Genomic DNA, 16362 nt, shown 5'->3' with positions numbered 1-16362 from the left:
CGCGTCAAAGGGCCATGTGTTTCGTAGCGATGGAGCTGATTGGAGTAGGCACAGATCTGATAGCGAGAAAGGACGTTTTCCAGTCCAGATAAGCCGAAGGAGAAGTGCGTAGTTTTGGTTTTGGCTCATTTGGATAACAAAATCTGGTGATTTATATCTTAATTAGGGGTGTGCGAATATTCGAATTCTCGAATCGAATCGAATATCAAACGCTCGAACTATTCGATTCGCGAATCGAATATTCAATATTCGATTTTTCGAATATTCGACTATTCCACGAATATGAACGACACAACCCGAAAGTGGGCTTCACCTGATGCTTCCATGCATTAGGTGAAGCCTCCTTTACGAAATTGCCCTTGCTGCAGGACCAACACAGGCTGGACGGTGTTTAGTTTAAGATAACGTTATCCAAAGTTAGTTTTGTAGACATTTTATGTGGAAGGGGCGGCGCCCCTCCCACATGCAGTTTAGCAGTGCCGGCGAGGGACTTTGATTTGATGTCTGTGAGGTTGCCTTTAAAAAGTTAGGACTCTTGAATAATGACTACAGCCCATGAACAAGAAGGATGTCTTAAAGATGTCCTTTACGTCTCAAATTTCAGTAGTGCAACTTCCTAGGACGAGTGCAAAGAAACTAAAGGGTGTTCATGGCAAAACTGAGGCAGGATGCCAATTCGTTTGTTTCACAAATGGCCTGTGGTTGATTGAAACAAGTACAGCCTCATCCGTATAACATGCTACTGCCCGACGTAAAATTTTGAAATGAAGGTAACCACTCCAGTAAGTGTGGGCTCACCTGAAAAGCAGGAAGCACTCTCATGTAAAATTAAAGAGTAGGGGCTTTAAACAGAAGAAGTGCATGTCTCTCTCGTGACAGTTAACGCTAGAAAAATTACACTAAAGCCATGGGCTACAAATTGGAAACTTTTAGTGCGAAAGTCACATATTGTAAATTTTGCACAAATATTCAATATTCGATTCGGTATTCGGAATTTTTTCCCCCATTCGATTCGATATTCGATTCGACTTGAAATATTTGGATTCGCACACCCCTAATCTTAATGTACGTACTCGCTTCAAGATTTTTAAAAAAAGAGGGTGGACTTAAATGACTGCCTCCAATTCCACAGTCTCGCTTTTTCCCGAAAAACACCTAACTGAAAAGTTAATTAATGGATTTAGGTAAGTAGTCGTCCAGTAGTTACAAGCACTTTCCCCCGGTTTGTTTGCCTTGGCCAGGTAACCCACCTGCGAAAACAGCATCTGTGTAGCTTTCGTAGCTTTTTTATTAAAAAATCGAACAGAAAATAATGCGCACCATGTACACCGAAATGAATGTAACTCTCTGTAACTCACTTTTCAAAGTAATCGTAATTAAGCTACAACTGTGATTTTGTAAGTAACTGCCTCTACACTGTAATTACTTTTATGAGCACGTAGATGTAAATGTAATCGTCCTTGTAATTGAGACTTGTGTCCTTTTTGTGTGTCCCACAGTCTCAGGATTTTGATTTCTATGGATGTCCGTAATTGTCCTCTTTGTCGAGAGGCCCTTTTGAAACTTGTCCACAAACCTGGGAACATGCTCTACAAACATGATAAAAACTTCCATCCTGGAATGGAATGAGCTACCACAGGTGATAATGAATAGTCCTACGGTTGAGAATTTTTGTAAACTGATAGCGACAGTTCTGAATAAATGTCTTCTGTTATCACTTTTTGTTGACCTTGTGTGTTTACCTTAAGTGTTATGTATCCCACCCTCCTTAGGCTTACTTGTAAGCCAGTAGTACGAATAAATAAATAATAAATTGTCAATGTCAGCCATATTTTGATAATAATGGGACACGTTGTGACTAAAAACGACTGCCAGGAAGCGTTCAACAAACTGAGCAACTTTGCATCTGCGGGGAATTCGCAAGACGCAAAAGCATAAAAAAAAAGTGCATGTGTCTTCCGGTTGCCTCACTCTGCACTGGACTTGCTTCGTCAAATGCCAGAAGGCTAACGTGCTGCGCATCATATTTAGGGCCTGACTTTTTCGGGTTTTATTTTTGGCCAAATTCGGGGGGTAAATATCGGGTGATATTTTTCATTCGAAAATTCGGGTGTATTCGGGTTAAATCCCGTTACGGCATATTCTGTCGTCAGGAATTCGGGTGTATTCGGGTGATTTTTTTTTTGTTTAATAACAATTTGTGTTAACATGGAACTAATGTTTAGCAATGTTATCAAACTTTATTTTAATGTACGCTTATGAGTGTGCCACGCGACCCGGATGTTTTCGGGTAGATTCGGGTTAAACCCGAATTTTACAGATTTCGTTCGGGGGGTAAATATCGGGCGGATACGGGTTTAACCCTAAAAAGTCAGGCCCTAATCATATTTTGCTTGCACAGAGCACGACTTAATGGCACCGTGTCTGAATCGGTCGTAGTCAAAGAGCAGAAGGATTGGGCTCTCAGACACGCAACGTTTATTTACACCCAAAATGCTACAAGCCTTACATTCACCAACTTCCACAGCTCTGGAATGCAAGCAAGTCAACTTCCCCAGTCAGAGTAATGATCTTTCAAAGGATGTGGATGAGATAAATACTTTGAATCCTACGTGCACCCCCTCCTCACGCAATCGTGTGTGTGTGTAGCTATTAAAACTGTCGCAAGTTAGTGTGTATCTCCTTCCATTTGTTCTATGGTTTTTTTTTTAAGCATCCAAATGCCACACAACAAAAGCCACACTATCAAACATGATCTCTCGTATAATCACGTGTCACAAAAAAAAAAAAAAGAAGAAAAAAGGAAAGTGTTCTAGCACACGATAGTTGCACACAGAATCAAGGGCAAAGTTATTCACTCCTTCCGGGGCTGCGGTCCGAGCCGGTCCATCGGACTCCGGATCGAGAAGCGTGGCCTCCGCTCCGGCAACCCGCCCCTCTCTCTACCCGCCCGCGCGCGCACGGCCGAAAGCTCTACAGCTGCCGTACGGCAATTTCCCCGCAAGTGCACAAATCCAGTTGTGCAAACAACAACGTCTTCAAACCACGCGCACCACACAAAAACCAGTCTATCGTGGGGGCCATCCTCACTTGACGTACGTGTACGTACGCGGAGGCAGTGGCGAGGAGGCCGACGAGGCTGCCTCCGAGGACAGGTGCAGGAAGTCCCAGATCAGGATGGTGTCGTCGTGGGAGGAGGAGACAATTTGGAAGTCGTCAAACTGCAGTCGAAAAACGCGACCAGTATGCTCCTGTAGGATAGAGAAGTTTTTTTTTTTTGTTTTACTTAATTAGGATATACTGCCAAAAAAATACCAGGCATCTCAGACGTGAAAGATGTGCAGTCAGCAAGAACGCAAAAATTTCCAAGGTCACACCCGCAGAAGACATGTGGATAGAGCACACTGCAAACGTATTTTTATTCGTGAATTTTGCGACCGCTAAAAAATTGCAAAAAATTGTACTCGCAAACACAGCTTGACATTGATCCCCGCGGAAGGAAACAGACCTGGAATCGCGAAATTAAATACTAGCGAATAACTTCCCGAATGCGATTCGCGAAAATTAATACATCGCGAATAAAAATACGTTTGCAGTATTCTAGTATCATCAGTGATAAATAGAGCCCGGATGTTTCGGCACAAAAAATTCATTTTAGGTGCATATATAACAAGCAGAAAAAAATGAATTAAGGAATTATAGTACCGTAAATTTGATCAGATTTTTTCATGTTTTGGGCGCTACGAATGCAGAAGGCAGAGAAAGGAGTTTTTTTTTCTGCCCTCGCAACGACACGTGAAAGACAAAAACCAGCCCTTTCAGACTACGGTCACGCTTATTATCAGGGCTGTCGGAAGCAACATAAATGACTTGTTACACGACGCCTGACCAAAGAACTAGAAAGCCGCAGGACACAACGCTACTCTAGTGTAGGGGTAGGCTTCAAATCGGAGTAGAGAAGAAGTCAGAACGTAGTTCCGATGCCGGATAAAAGAGGAAAGTCTTTTTGAGTAAGGTTATTTCCAGAAGGATAAAATGGGAAGGGAGAATCGAGGACACCTAGTTTCCAGCACGGGTGTTTCGGGTAGTGATAAACAGCCAGGGAGAGATGTAGCGCAGTTTCATCCTGACTGTATCAGCTAGTGGAACCCTCGAAGCATTCTCCATGCACTCTCTCAGGTTATACCTATGGGGTTATACTACTAATGTACTAACTAACTACTAAGACTGTATAGTTTCTGACTGTAGTCAGAAACTACAGTCCAATCTTGTTACGACGAAATGTGATACAACGAAATTCGTGATGTAACAAAATACAGTCGAACCTCGATATAACGAAACCCACGGGAACTGCAATTTCTTTCGTTGTATCGAACATTTCGTTGTACCGAATTGAAGGTCACGGATCGCGACCTTTGCGAGGGTGCGCGCTGTAGATAAGCGTCGATAACTCCCGCGACGATGCGGAAATGTTTTTCGTGAAAAATGACAACAACTACAAATACAGCGCCAAGGTGCACCTACGGCGTTTTATTCTTGCGTGAAATAGCCGGTTATACGCGTCTGCGTCGTGCCTAGAAGACGCGGTGTCACGCATTGTTCGTACGCCGCCGAAGCCTCCGCAGCTTTCTCCACATCGTGTTGCGATCTCCCCCAAACCTTCTACGTCTATGACAGTGCGTTTTCCGTAAGGCTCTCCGTTGCTACGGCATGTTTGTCCCCGTCAAGAAAATCATCTAGGCTGATTTCGTCATTTACGCCGCCACGCGAACGAAGCGTTTCCCACGCGCGCGATGGCGCCTTGCGTCTCGTACTCTTTTTAGTTGGCTGCAACCGGACAGTTCAAAACAAGCGCGAAAAGAAGAAGCCTCGGAAGAAAATCCCTAACCTTCCAATGACTCAGACTTCCTTTTGTAGGCACCAGATTCCTCCCGACCATAATCGCGCGGAACAGGACGCAACTCGCGCCCTTTTTTTCATGACCCTAAAGTCGGCTTTGGGGTCATAAACCTTATCTCGTTCTTTGGTTGTATCGAGGCGGCGGCTAAAAAGTGTTTCGTTGGAGCGGGAGTTAAAATACATTGATCTCTATGGCCATCTGCCGGGGAATCCAAATTATTTCGCTCTATCGTGAATTTCGTTGTATCGCGTTTCGTTGTAACGAGGTTCGACTGTAATTGACATTCGCCATCAGGACAATGTATATGGACTACTTCATGGACGCTCTCACGGTAAAGTGGAAGGAAACTTATGTAGTATTTGCATTATAGAAAGTAAAGAAAGATGGTATACTCACAACAAGCGTGCGCAAGCAGAGTGTGCCTGCAGGAGCCCGGGGGTCCAGCGCTGCTGCTAGGTCCCACACCTTGATCTTGCCATCGTATGCACCGGATACTATGCGTTTAGAGTCAAAACGTATGCAACGGACTAATTCCTCGTGGCCTTCTAGTACACGTAGACATGCGCCACACTCTATGTCCCAAAGCCTGTAGAAGAGAACAGCAATCGCATTAAGATTTTCCCAATTCGGCTCACAAAGGGGTTTGTAATGTATTACTAGGGCCTGACTTTTTCGGGTTTTATTTTTGGCCAAATTCGGGGGGTAAATACCGGGTGATATTTTTCATTTGAAAATTCGGGTGTATTCGGGTTAAATCCCGTTACGGCATATTCTGTCGTCAGGAATTCGGGTGTATTCGGGTGATTTTTTTTTTGTTTAATAAAAATTCGTCTTAACATGGAACTAATGTTTAGCAATGTTATCAAACTTTATTTTAATGCACGCTTATGAGTGTGCCACGCGACCCGGACGTTTTCGGGTAGATTCGGGTTAAACCCGAATTTTACAGATTTTGTTCGGGGGGTAAATATCGGGCGGATACGGGTTTAACCCTAAAAAGTCAGGCCCTATGTATTACTAGGGTGGATGGACGCTTTGATGCCTTTCGTACACGATTTCAACCCTTGCAAAGTCTAGTGATTGTTGATGAGCCGTAAGAAGTGTAACCGGTTGAAAGTGCATTAAAGCACTGTAGCTTCCACACAACCTGCAAAGTCTCGGATTACACCAGAATCCACCAGCTGCATCTATCACTTTCTTCCTTCTCAACGACCACGTTTTAGTAGCCATGAGAAGTGCAATGTGTGTTTGTGAATTCTGCGCCAATCAAATGATTTGGTGGTTAACGGAACCTCTGCACACAATCGAGTGAGGTATTCAACCAAAAGAGCCAAAGTTCAACAAAACAGATGTCCCACATAAGTATTGCTGGTACATTTAGTTACATTTAGTACATTTTTTTTACTTGCAGTAGCTTTAACAAAGCCCAAGTTCCCCTTCCTCTTTCCAAGTTCCCAAGCCCTCTTTCTTCTGTTGTTTTTCTTTTTGTTTCTTTGTTTTCCCTTTCTTTGTTTTTCTTTTTGTTTGCCTTTATTTTTCCTTTTTTTTCCTGGGAATAGCAAGCCGCCATACCGGTGGCTAACCTTTCCCTCTTATTTTTTTATATATAATAAACATATCCCCCCCCCCCCCAAGTTCCTGTACCAGACAAAATTGTAGTGCCTACATGCACAGGCCTGTGACATTCCACTAGGCACTCCGGCATGAATTCAAACTAAAAGCTATATAATATAATAAGTCATAATATATATAATATATAAGGATATATATATAAGGATATATATAAGTCAATAATGAAAACCCGAGATTACGTACAAGAAAAACACACACATACAAGGACTTTGTCACCAGCCCTCTTACTTTTCAATCATTGTTTCACTATCTCAGCAGCTCACCTGCTCATGCAGGAAGCGAACTAATAAGCGATGCAAACAAGCCTCACCTTATTGTGTTGTCCGAGCTGCCACTCACAACTAGGCGGTCCCGATACTGCAGGCAAGCAATGCCTCTCTTGTGGCCATTCAGTGTACGGACAAAATCGCAGTTCGGTGTACCCCACACCTGGTGAAAAAAAAAAAAGAAGAAGAGATGTAACATCCACAATGCCACTCGCGTACACGTTACCTTGATAGTGCGATCTCCAGAAGCCGACACGACGTATCTCTCATCAAAGTCCACCACGTTGACAGCCGCCCGATGGCCGACAAGCACACGACGCAGATTGATTTCACGCGGTGTCACCATGTCCCAAACCGCAATGGATCGGTCCTGCAAAAAAAGTACGGCTCCGCTGAGGAAAATTGGTCGGGCGAGCGCGTCTCGAGTGGTTCACCTTCGAACAGGTCACCATCATGCCGTTGTTGAACCGCAGATGGAGCACAGCCTCACAGTGGTGAATGAGCGTATTCACCATTTCACCAGTCTTCACATCCCATACCCTGCAAAAGAAATGCAATGATGCGACGCTTTTCTTTTACGCGTTTCAGACAGACTTCCCCGTCTCGCTCGTTGTTCGGGTATCGCACGGGGCCGTTATACACGGGCTGGGCGTTGTACGACAAATATGTACAGACACACGAGACGGCATAACGAGAGAAATCTAACACACACAGCAATGACAATAGGTAGAATATAATTCAGGCTCGGGGGCGAGTTGCGTGTGTTTCAATTTTGGAGTGCAAGAGCCGCAGGCTATACTTAGGGCCTGACTTTTTAGGGTTAAACCCGTATCCGCCCGATATTTACCCCCCGAACGAAATCTGTAAAATTCGGGTTTAACCCGAATCTACCCGAAAACATCCGGGTCGTGTGGCACACTCATAAGCGTGCATTAAAATAAACATTGCTAAACATTAGTTCCATGTTAAGGCAAATTTTTATTAAACAAAAAAAAAATCACCCGAATACACCCGAATTCCTGACGACAGAATATGCCATAACGGGTTTTAACCAGAATACACCCAAATTTTCAAATTAAAAATAATCACCCGATATTTACCCCCCGAATTTGGCCAAAAATAAAACCCGAAAAAGTCAGGCCCTAAATATAATTCAGGCTCGGGGGCGAGCTGCGTGTGTTTCAATTTTGGAGTGCAAGAGCCGCAGGCTATACTTAGAGCCTGAAGTTTTAGGGTTTTACCCTATTCTTCCCCGAATTTGCACCCCGAATTGAAGGGTCACCCTTTAGGGTGAAACCCGATTCTTTTACCCGGCAAATTCCCCTCACTGGGACGTCCGTAGGAATGCATTAACTTACTTGTTTGGCAGCAAATGCAGTTACATCGCCGCTTGTACCTAACCAGTACAGTTAGTTTGAGTAACCGAGCCAGATTTCTCCCCGAATTTAGCATATCGGGAGTTTTTTTTTCACCTGAATTTGCACGAATTTAGTGCACACATTCAATTACCCGATTTTTACCACCCGAATGTAGAAAAAAATATTTCCCGAAAACTTCTGGCTCTAGCTATACTGCACTCTGTAATGGAACATACACACCAGATGTACACACCTATGCAAAAATGTGCACGTTTTATTCAACTTCCGTTTAGTGCTGAAAAGTGAGCGTAGAACGTGTTGCAAACATGTCAGGTGCTTCATATCATGTGGCCAAAGGTGTTGCTGGCTATTGTGCTTCTTTGGCACACTATGGTTGCGTGATTTCACGCCGAATCAGGCAGGCGATTTTTTTTTCTTTCAAAAATTTATCGAAGCCTAGTCCCTAGGAAGAATACTAGCAGTGACAGTAGTTGAAAGTAATTAATAGTAATTTTTTAATCAAGTATCATTCAGATGCATACTTTTCGACCACAGCACTTCCTATGAAATTTAATGCCATGTATCTCCATAACTGTTGAACATATTCAGCTGATTTTTTTTTCTTTTTTTTTTTTTTCAAATACTGCCAATGGAGTTATATGTTTGGTGTGGTAATGTTTGAAAGAAAAAAAATCGGAGGTCGACCGGACCACCCTGCCTGATTTGGCGTGAAATCACCCAGTTGTCAGTTAAAAGATTTTGGGTGTAGTGTTATACTATACTTTCTGTATGGGCACTGGAAGGACGTTCCTTTTTCTTTTTTTCTCTTTCTTTTTTTTTGCAGGATGACATATGATGTGCTAGGGCTTATAAGGAATTTGTGGATGAGGCCAATGCACAGGATTTTCCACAAAGGGGCAAGCTGGGAACACCAAGGAAAAGAAAACAGACAGATACTGCAAATTCGAGAGGTACCTCTGATGAGGAGCCCTAGCTGGTGCAGACTGGAGTTTAACGAGTGCTGTGAATGCCAATTCTGGAGAATAGATGTGCTTGAAATTGCGGCTAAATTTGAGAAGACAACTAGACCAATACTGTGGCATGCTATTTTTGAACAAACTTGCACCTCCTGGGTCAAAGGAAAATCAACTAGCTAATATCTGTCCAGCACCACGCAAAGTCTGCAACACTGCTGCACGTTCAATGTCACGGCATTATTTCATCCGACTGTGAGCCGCGATTCCTTCAGAGTTTTTAATGGTATTTAGCTTCCTTACTGAACATTTATCAGTTGGCAGCACTGTAAAAAAACACACACACACACACAGAAGTATAAAACACTGTTCCCCACATACCTTACGGTAGAGTCACTTGATCCTGAAATGATGACTTTGTCATCGTACTGCAAGCACAGGACTGATCCCGTATGTCCAGTCAGAACCTGGGAAACAAGAAAAGCTCCATAATTAGAGCCTGAAGTTTTAGGGTTTTACCCGATTCTTCCCCGAATTTGCACCCCGAATTGAAGGTTGCCTCTCTAGGGTGAAACCCGATTTTTACCAGGCAAATTGCCCTCTCTGGGATGTCTGTAGGAATGCACCAACTTACTTGTTTGGCAGAAAAATGTAGTTACATCACTGTTTGTACCAAATCGCTAGAGTTAGTTTGAATAACTGAGTCCGATTTCTCCCTGATTTTAGCGTAATGGAAGATTTTTCACCAGAATTCACACGAATTTAGTGTACACGTTTATTTACCCGAGTTTTACCCCCCGAATTTAGAAAAAAACATTTTCCCGAAAACTTCAGGCTCTATCCATAATTCATTCCCATTCACGTGCTTCACAAACACGTTTCTCGAAAAAAGGAAACTCACTTTGACGCATTGCAAAGATGCGCGGTCCCATATTTTGATTGTATTGTCGCGCAAACCGGATACGATCTTGGTGTCGTCGTACTGGAGGCAGTAGACACCCTTGGAATTCTCGGAACGGCAATTGATGCGCTGAAGGTTGTGGCGGCCACAGCGCCAGTTATTCTCTATGCTCTCAATATCCTGTATGATACGAGGATAGAGCCGACGGTAGAACATGTGATCCGGGTGAGGCTCTCCCGGAGGCGGCTTGAAGAGGTACTGCATCCAGCCCCTACGTTCCGCCAGACCTCGCCACAGGGGGTCCGTGAGAACACGCCGTTCCATCAGCTTACGCCAAAGTCCGCCTTCTGCCACGACTCTCCTCCATTCTCTATTTGGAAAGAACAAATCCACTATGGAGTCATTCGCAACAAAATGCACCCTTACTGTATCCCCGAACTTACAAATTGAAAAAAGAAATTTTTTTTTCAGATGACACAAGAAGGCATTATCCCTTTCGAGTGACTAACATCACACATAGCTGACCCTGGATTTGACAGAGTCCTTTATCGTACATATCATTTTCACAGAGAGCTTCCAGTCTACTAAGACACTGAAAAAGGCACTGAAGCAGCAACACAAAGCAAGCTACGGGCATGCTGGATAAGCACATTAAGAAAAACAAATCAGAGGGCAACGTCTGCCACCCGACTCAAGATTTCTCCACTAATGACTGGTACATGGCTTTTTGTAAAGTTTGACCTATATTCCAGTCTACACGTTATTTTTACCCACCACGGCAGCGTGTTGATTTTGTGGGGTAAAACCTAGATGCTAATGCGGTCAATACAAATACAAGGTGACACCATATGCACAAACCAACAAGCTCATCACCTCATGTTCTTCTAACAAGTTTTCAGATCAAATACAAATCACTACTCTCCAGGACCGACAGGCATCATCAGCGTCGATCCAGGGTACTGACGTCAATGTGCTCAGTATCACAGTGTACCGCACAGTGTACTGCTGCATAGTAGGCTCTGCCATATTTATTAGACGTAATTTACAGTGTAACAGACCAGGCACTGGACTATGAGGCAATTAGACCACTACTTTTGTGCAGGAACTGCTATGTTACAGATAGATCAAGCAAGCAGGGGATCTGGTGATGATCCAAGGCAAGGTTTTTTTGCCTCATGCCTCCCCCACACTCATAGTGGAGAAATAAATTGCATTACGTAAAACCGTGCTAGGGAGAGACGAACTGCTAGGTGTCTGTTCCTTTGTTTTGCGCGATCAGCATTGCAGGTATAGCTGGTTCATGTACCAAGTTTGGAGCACGTCGCAATTTAAAGGAAAGAAACATCACTATACATCAGGACGGGTTAACCCAGCACAAAAATCTAGTCTGCGATCGGCTTTGGCGGGCGCAACACGCCTTCAAATGATTATGTAGCGCGGCCACGTGTTTCGTATTGTTGCTCATAAACTGATCATGTTGTGAAAACACTCGTCAGAGATCACATACTTTGAGCACGTTTATGTGCTTTTAGAGCAAACGCACCAAATATCTGCATTAACAAAACGTGAATGGAGTTCTCTGTCTGCAGGACGTCAGTCACCTTCTCGTGTGACTCACTCTCAATGTACGGACTACATTATTGGCTGGCGGATATGCACCTCTGCTCTCGTGTTTCGAAGTATAACAACGATCATAACCTTGGGGTTGCTGTTCAACAGAAGTGTCCTACCATATATTGGTTCGTAGACTATAGCATGCCAGACAAATGCAATGCAATCATTGCAAACATCAATCATACACGTGACCATAAAAACAGCCGCGCCCATGACTAGTGGCCACACGATTTGTAAACGCGACTGCTGTTTCTGTGCGTCATTTTGTAACTTCTTCCGACCCATATCCTCACAGTAAAACATGCAAATTTGCGAATGAGGCCTCGTACCAACGACCACTTGCGAAGATGTGACAAAATCGGTGCTAAGACTCGTTCAGCCGACGCGATGCACTTACACTTCCCGTGGGATATAAGCTACCCAGCTGCCCCGAAAAGCACCGTGCAATCGACACTGGCAAAATATGTTTGTCTCTCGGTCGTACGCTGATGGGAATACGACCTCGCGCTGACGTTTGCCTATGATGTGCGATCACGAAAAGGTGGTAATTTTGCCACAAGTGACAACTTGAGGCAGTGCCTCCTCTATTACTCAATGCCTGTCCGTTTGCAGATGTGCCGAGTCGCTTCCCTTTCCCGCGGAGGGCACGTAGAGGGCGCCACTTCCCTATACCCCTTGTCGTCTGCTGTGCGCTCTTGTCTGATTTCGATAAGCGTGGTTTCGAAAGTTTCGAAAAATGCGGTACTGCGTACTGCCTTCTGCCATTTTTTTATTTCGGGGACCAAGAAAAAGGAGCAAGGGGTATTGCTTCACGAGGTGCCTGTGGATCTCGCGTTACGAAAGAAGTGGTAGAAACTGATAGTGAGGAAAGATTGGGAGCCGAACACTACTTCCAACTGTTCCGTTGTGTGCAGCAAGCACTTGCTTGCGAGTGATTACAAAGAAAACATCAAAACACGAGCATGTGTGGCAGGTGACGTCGGCGCGCGTCAGACCTGGGTGTAGGGTAGTGGCGCCGTCAAACGAGAGAACGCGAACTAATACGCATGCGCAGTATGGCACCTCTGACCAAATGGAGAGGCATTGAGTAATAGAGGAGGCGCTGCTTGAGGCCAGTCACAAAAACGGGAGGTGTCGGGAAGGTGTAGGTTTGCGACGCGAGGCATTACCTGCAGACGGCTTCAGCGGCACACAGGCTACGTGCATCCAAGTAGGACAGGATGGCTTCGGCCACGTGGTCCAGCCCTTTCTTAGGCAGCATCGATATGAAGTCTCGCTGCAGCATCGGCTTGAGGAACGAGCTGATGCGAGAGTGCTGACAGTGCGACATCCGAGACACCAGGGCCTCCACGAACTGGCTCTGCACCTCTTCGCCCCATGTATCAAAAGCCAGCAACAAACGTTCCCGCTCTTCTGTCGTCGGCCCTCGAACATCGGTTCCGCCCAGCTGTGTTGCCGTTGGGGATATCTGCCGGCAGGGACACAAATACGTCAGTTCGGAAGTTGGCTGGTTATACTAAAAAAATTACGCGTTGTAGATTTTTTTTAAATACCGTATTTTCCGTCGTGCGTTTAAGTGTTCTGAACAGGTCCTGCGCGTTATCTAATGGTGCGCGTTGTACACGGAAATATTTTTCTGCAGAGTTCCTTTTCAGGTCGGTGACGTACAAATTCTAGCCTCTTCCAGGGTGTGCTGCGCCTTTCTCCCATATCTCTTGGGGTCAAGTTGACGAAACCGGCGAAAGGGCACTGGGAGTTCATAAAAGGTTAATGATGCTGCTTAAGGACGCTATTCAGCAGTCAATAATCTTGAATTCATTTCAGAAGAATTACGTGATTGAGAAGGGACACGAAACGGAAAGCAGAGAGGAGACTGAAGTATGCTATATATGATACACCGCTTTGGTTCACTGTGTATACTGGTGGCAGTACAGAAGCTTGTAGCACTATTACGGCGCGCGTTATACATCGAACATTTTTCAAATTCGGCCCGCTTTTAGGGGTGCGCGTTACGCACCGGAAAATACGGTATATTTTTTCTTTGCACCGAGTTTTTTTGGCGTTATTTGCCCGAAAAAGTGAGCCACAGAAAATTAGATTCACGAAAGTTAGGCTTTGAGCTCATATCATCCCACAGGTAGGATCTTGCGTCCCGAATGTCTGTTCATTCCCCGTGGCTCATGGAACTGTATAAAGAACAGCAGCCGGCTCTTGAACAGTCTGGATACTAAAAGGCAGGAATTGACCAAAGTTTACCATAACCGCTCTAAGTGCTGCACAGTGGCAGTGTCTGTGTGGCACAGAAATGCACCGAATTCAACTAGGGATGACTGTTCTCACAGTCAAGTTGCCACATCCAGTCACATGTTGCATATACATGTGACTGGATAAGCAAAATGTGACACAGACACTAACATGAAACAATGATTTGTTACAGAACGTGAACACAGAGATGATTTCTGCCATAGCACAGAGAATGTCATTCCCACCTTCCTTGGGTACATGGAAAGAAAGCACGGAAAATAACCAGCCTTCTCTGGTTTCAGAAAGCTGCTCAGTTTGCGTGCTAAAAAATTCAATTCATTCATCTTTAGGCACTGGAAAAAAGCCATCTTATAGACAGGGTGCATGTATCATACAATAAACAGTGAAGTCTGTGAATGTATGCAGGGCAGCAATGTGACACCATTGCTGTTGTAAGTCATGAGGCCAGACTACAAGCAACTGGTGTTGCACACCCTGCTGCAGAAGGTCACAAACTTCACCGCATAAGAGATTAAGTGAACAAGACGCGCAAGATTTTCGCTGAGTTCAACTTTAAGCTAACCAATAAGCAAACTTTCAAAGCGTTGACATCAGACGAGAAGTAAATGAATGTTTACCAAAGTGGAGTGGCAACTACTGTATTTGATTCTCGGGGCAGAAAAACCCGCTAGCAAACGCTCGATGCGTTGAGAGTAAAACTACGTTGATACTTTCCTCATAGCTTACAAACGTTTCATATCTTTCTCAAAAACAAACAAAACAGAAAAAAAAAGAACAAAAGAGCACAACAGAAGAACTGATTATCCATTTCTTGGCACAATCAACAGTGGCAATTTCTCAATACAACTCGATTTCTGCACCGCCCTTCTGAGTCAAAACTTTAATGTCCAAGTCCGTTACTGACTATACTCCATGCACGGACAGATATCTTATCTACCTTTGTCAGAGATTTCATGGTTCCCTTTGGCTCGCTAACACAACACAAAGCAGTCTACACTTCTGTCGCTAATCCGATAACAATGCGCTCCTTGCGATTAGTGTCGGGCTTTCCGACTGCTACCCGATAGGGATGGATTTCTTGAACCTGTCCTAGGTGATTCACTGAGTGTTTTATTGGGGGCATACTGTCACCGCTCTGATTGTTCATCCTCCTTGACAACTGCGAGCTCAGGTTTGTGGGTCAATGTTGAAACTCAGCCTTTCCGTCGCGCAAGCCCGCCCAAACACTTGTTAACCAGAAAAGTTCACTACCTAGTTTATTATCATCTACCCTCGAGTATTATGCACCACAGTAAGTTTATTCCAACGAGGTGGAACCCTACCCGATTTTTTTTCTGCTTGGCCCGTTAGGCTTAAGCGAGGTAATTAATTTCAGCGATACGCCAAAAGGTACTAGCGTCATTGGCAAATATTATAGAACCAAACATCCTTTGCGTGCAATATCATCTGGTGATTTCTCTCAATACGCCCGGAATCTCACTTAAATCCCTGACGTCAACAATGGAACTATGCAGAACCAGAATACGAAGGAACGAACCTGGCTTTGCACATCTTTCTCTTCTGGTAACGTCGTTGTGTCCATAACTTGGAGAGGAAATAAGAGTTATAATGCCTAACAATGAAAATGGTCCCCTACATACAATAGAACGAGTAGTAATATTCCCCCAAACACAATAATGCACCCCTTGCACACAAAAGCGGAAGCATGAAACGTGGTGAAATAACGGAAATCGCGTCCTCTGGCGGTAGCCCGCAGTCGATGGTCACTAGAAGGGAAGGAGAAGAGAAGGCGCCCAATTGGTACGCGGATTAGTGACGTAGCGCTCCGTCGTCTGCAACTTCCGGGGAAAGTTGCTGCTGGCTGTCGAAGATGTGCGGTTGTGCGGTAGTACCATGTCGCTATACAGCGTTAAATACATACTGGAAATTAGTGGCTGCTATGCATCAAGGTACACAAATAGTACAGCGAAGGGTCGTCGAAGGTCCCACAGTTCATCGATGATTCATCGGAACCCAGAAGAAAGGAAGAATGGGCACAATCGACTGACTTGGCGGATCATCAGTGCCGGAGTGTGCTTTCAAGGAATAAACAATCAATTGACTTGGCGATGACGGCAAACTTTGGATGCCATTTTTGGACACTTGACTGGCAGCGAACGTTTCGTCAGCTGTAATCTAGAAATGTCTCAACATAATTACTGGTATGGATATTAGCAGGCCGCATAGTGAACTATCTATAAAAACGCGTCACTCGACAGCAGATGGCGAACCTGTGCGCACATGGCAGTTGATAGGTGAAGAGTACACCGGTTTCTGCTATCTTTCGGCATTTTAATATTTCAATAATATGATCGCCAGCACTCAAAATTCCTGCAAGTAATTTTACGTTTCTGCGACCTTAACAAATTTTGTGACGAATTTGTTCCGATATACAGTGGGGATAATGACTTGC

General features: G+C 44.4%; 1 protein-coding gene across 1 annotated transcript; it reads right to left on the bottom strand.

The window, feature by feature from the left end:
* Positions 1–2455: 2455 nt before the first annotated feature.
* On the bottom strand, positions 2456–15652 carry LOC135377384 (F-box/WD repeat-containing protein 11-like). The gene is made up of 9 exons (XM_064609750.1): positions 15448–15652; positions 12815–13113; positions 10032–10401; positions 9512–9597; positions 7233–7338; positions 7025–7168; positions 6843–6961; positions 5297–5486; positions 2456–3251 (listed from the first exon to the last, which is right to left on the bottom strand). Exons 1-9 carry the CDS (start codon positions 15490–15492, stop codon positions 3087–3089), a joined length of 1524 nt encoding a protein of 507 aa, XP_064465820.1. The 5' UTR covers positions 15493–15652; the 3' UTR covers positions 2456–3086.
* Between the last annotated feature and the right edge of the window lie 710 nt (positions 15653–16362).

Source organism: Ornithodoros turicata, chromosome 1 (genome assembly GCF_037126465.1).
Source record: "Ornithodoros turicata isolate Travis chromosome 1, ASM3712646v1, whole genome shotgun sequence".
In the NCBI taxonomy this organism is placed as follows: Eukaryota; Metazoa; Arthropoda; class Arachnida; order Ixodida; family Argasidae; genus Ornithodoros; species Ornithodoros turicata.
The sequence above is the reverse complement of the archived record's forward strand: the minus strand, read 5'-3'. Positions and strand labels throughout refer to the sequence as shown.

What these genes read in the sequence shown, in the direction of transcription:
- LOC135377384 (XM_064609750.1), bottom strand. Translation starts at nt 15,492, where the DNA reads ATGGACACAACGACGTTACCAGAAGAGAAAGATGTGCAAAGCCAG. An exon ending in TCAAGTGACTCTACCGTAAG is followed by an intron (nt 7,339 to 9,511) that starts GTATGTGGGGAA and finishes TTTCTTTTGCAG; the next exon opens with GGTATGGGATGTGAAGACTG. An exon ending in AGCTCGGACAACACAATAAG is followed by an intron (nt 5,487 to 6,842) that starts GTGAGGCTTGTT and finishes TCTCTTCTACAG; the next exon opens with GCTTTGGGACATAGAGTGTG.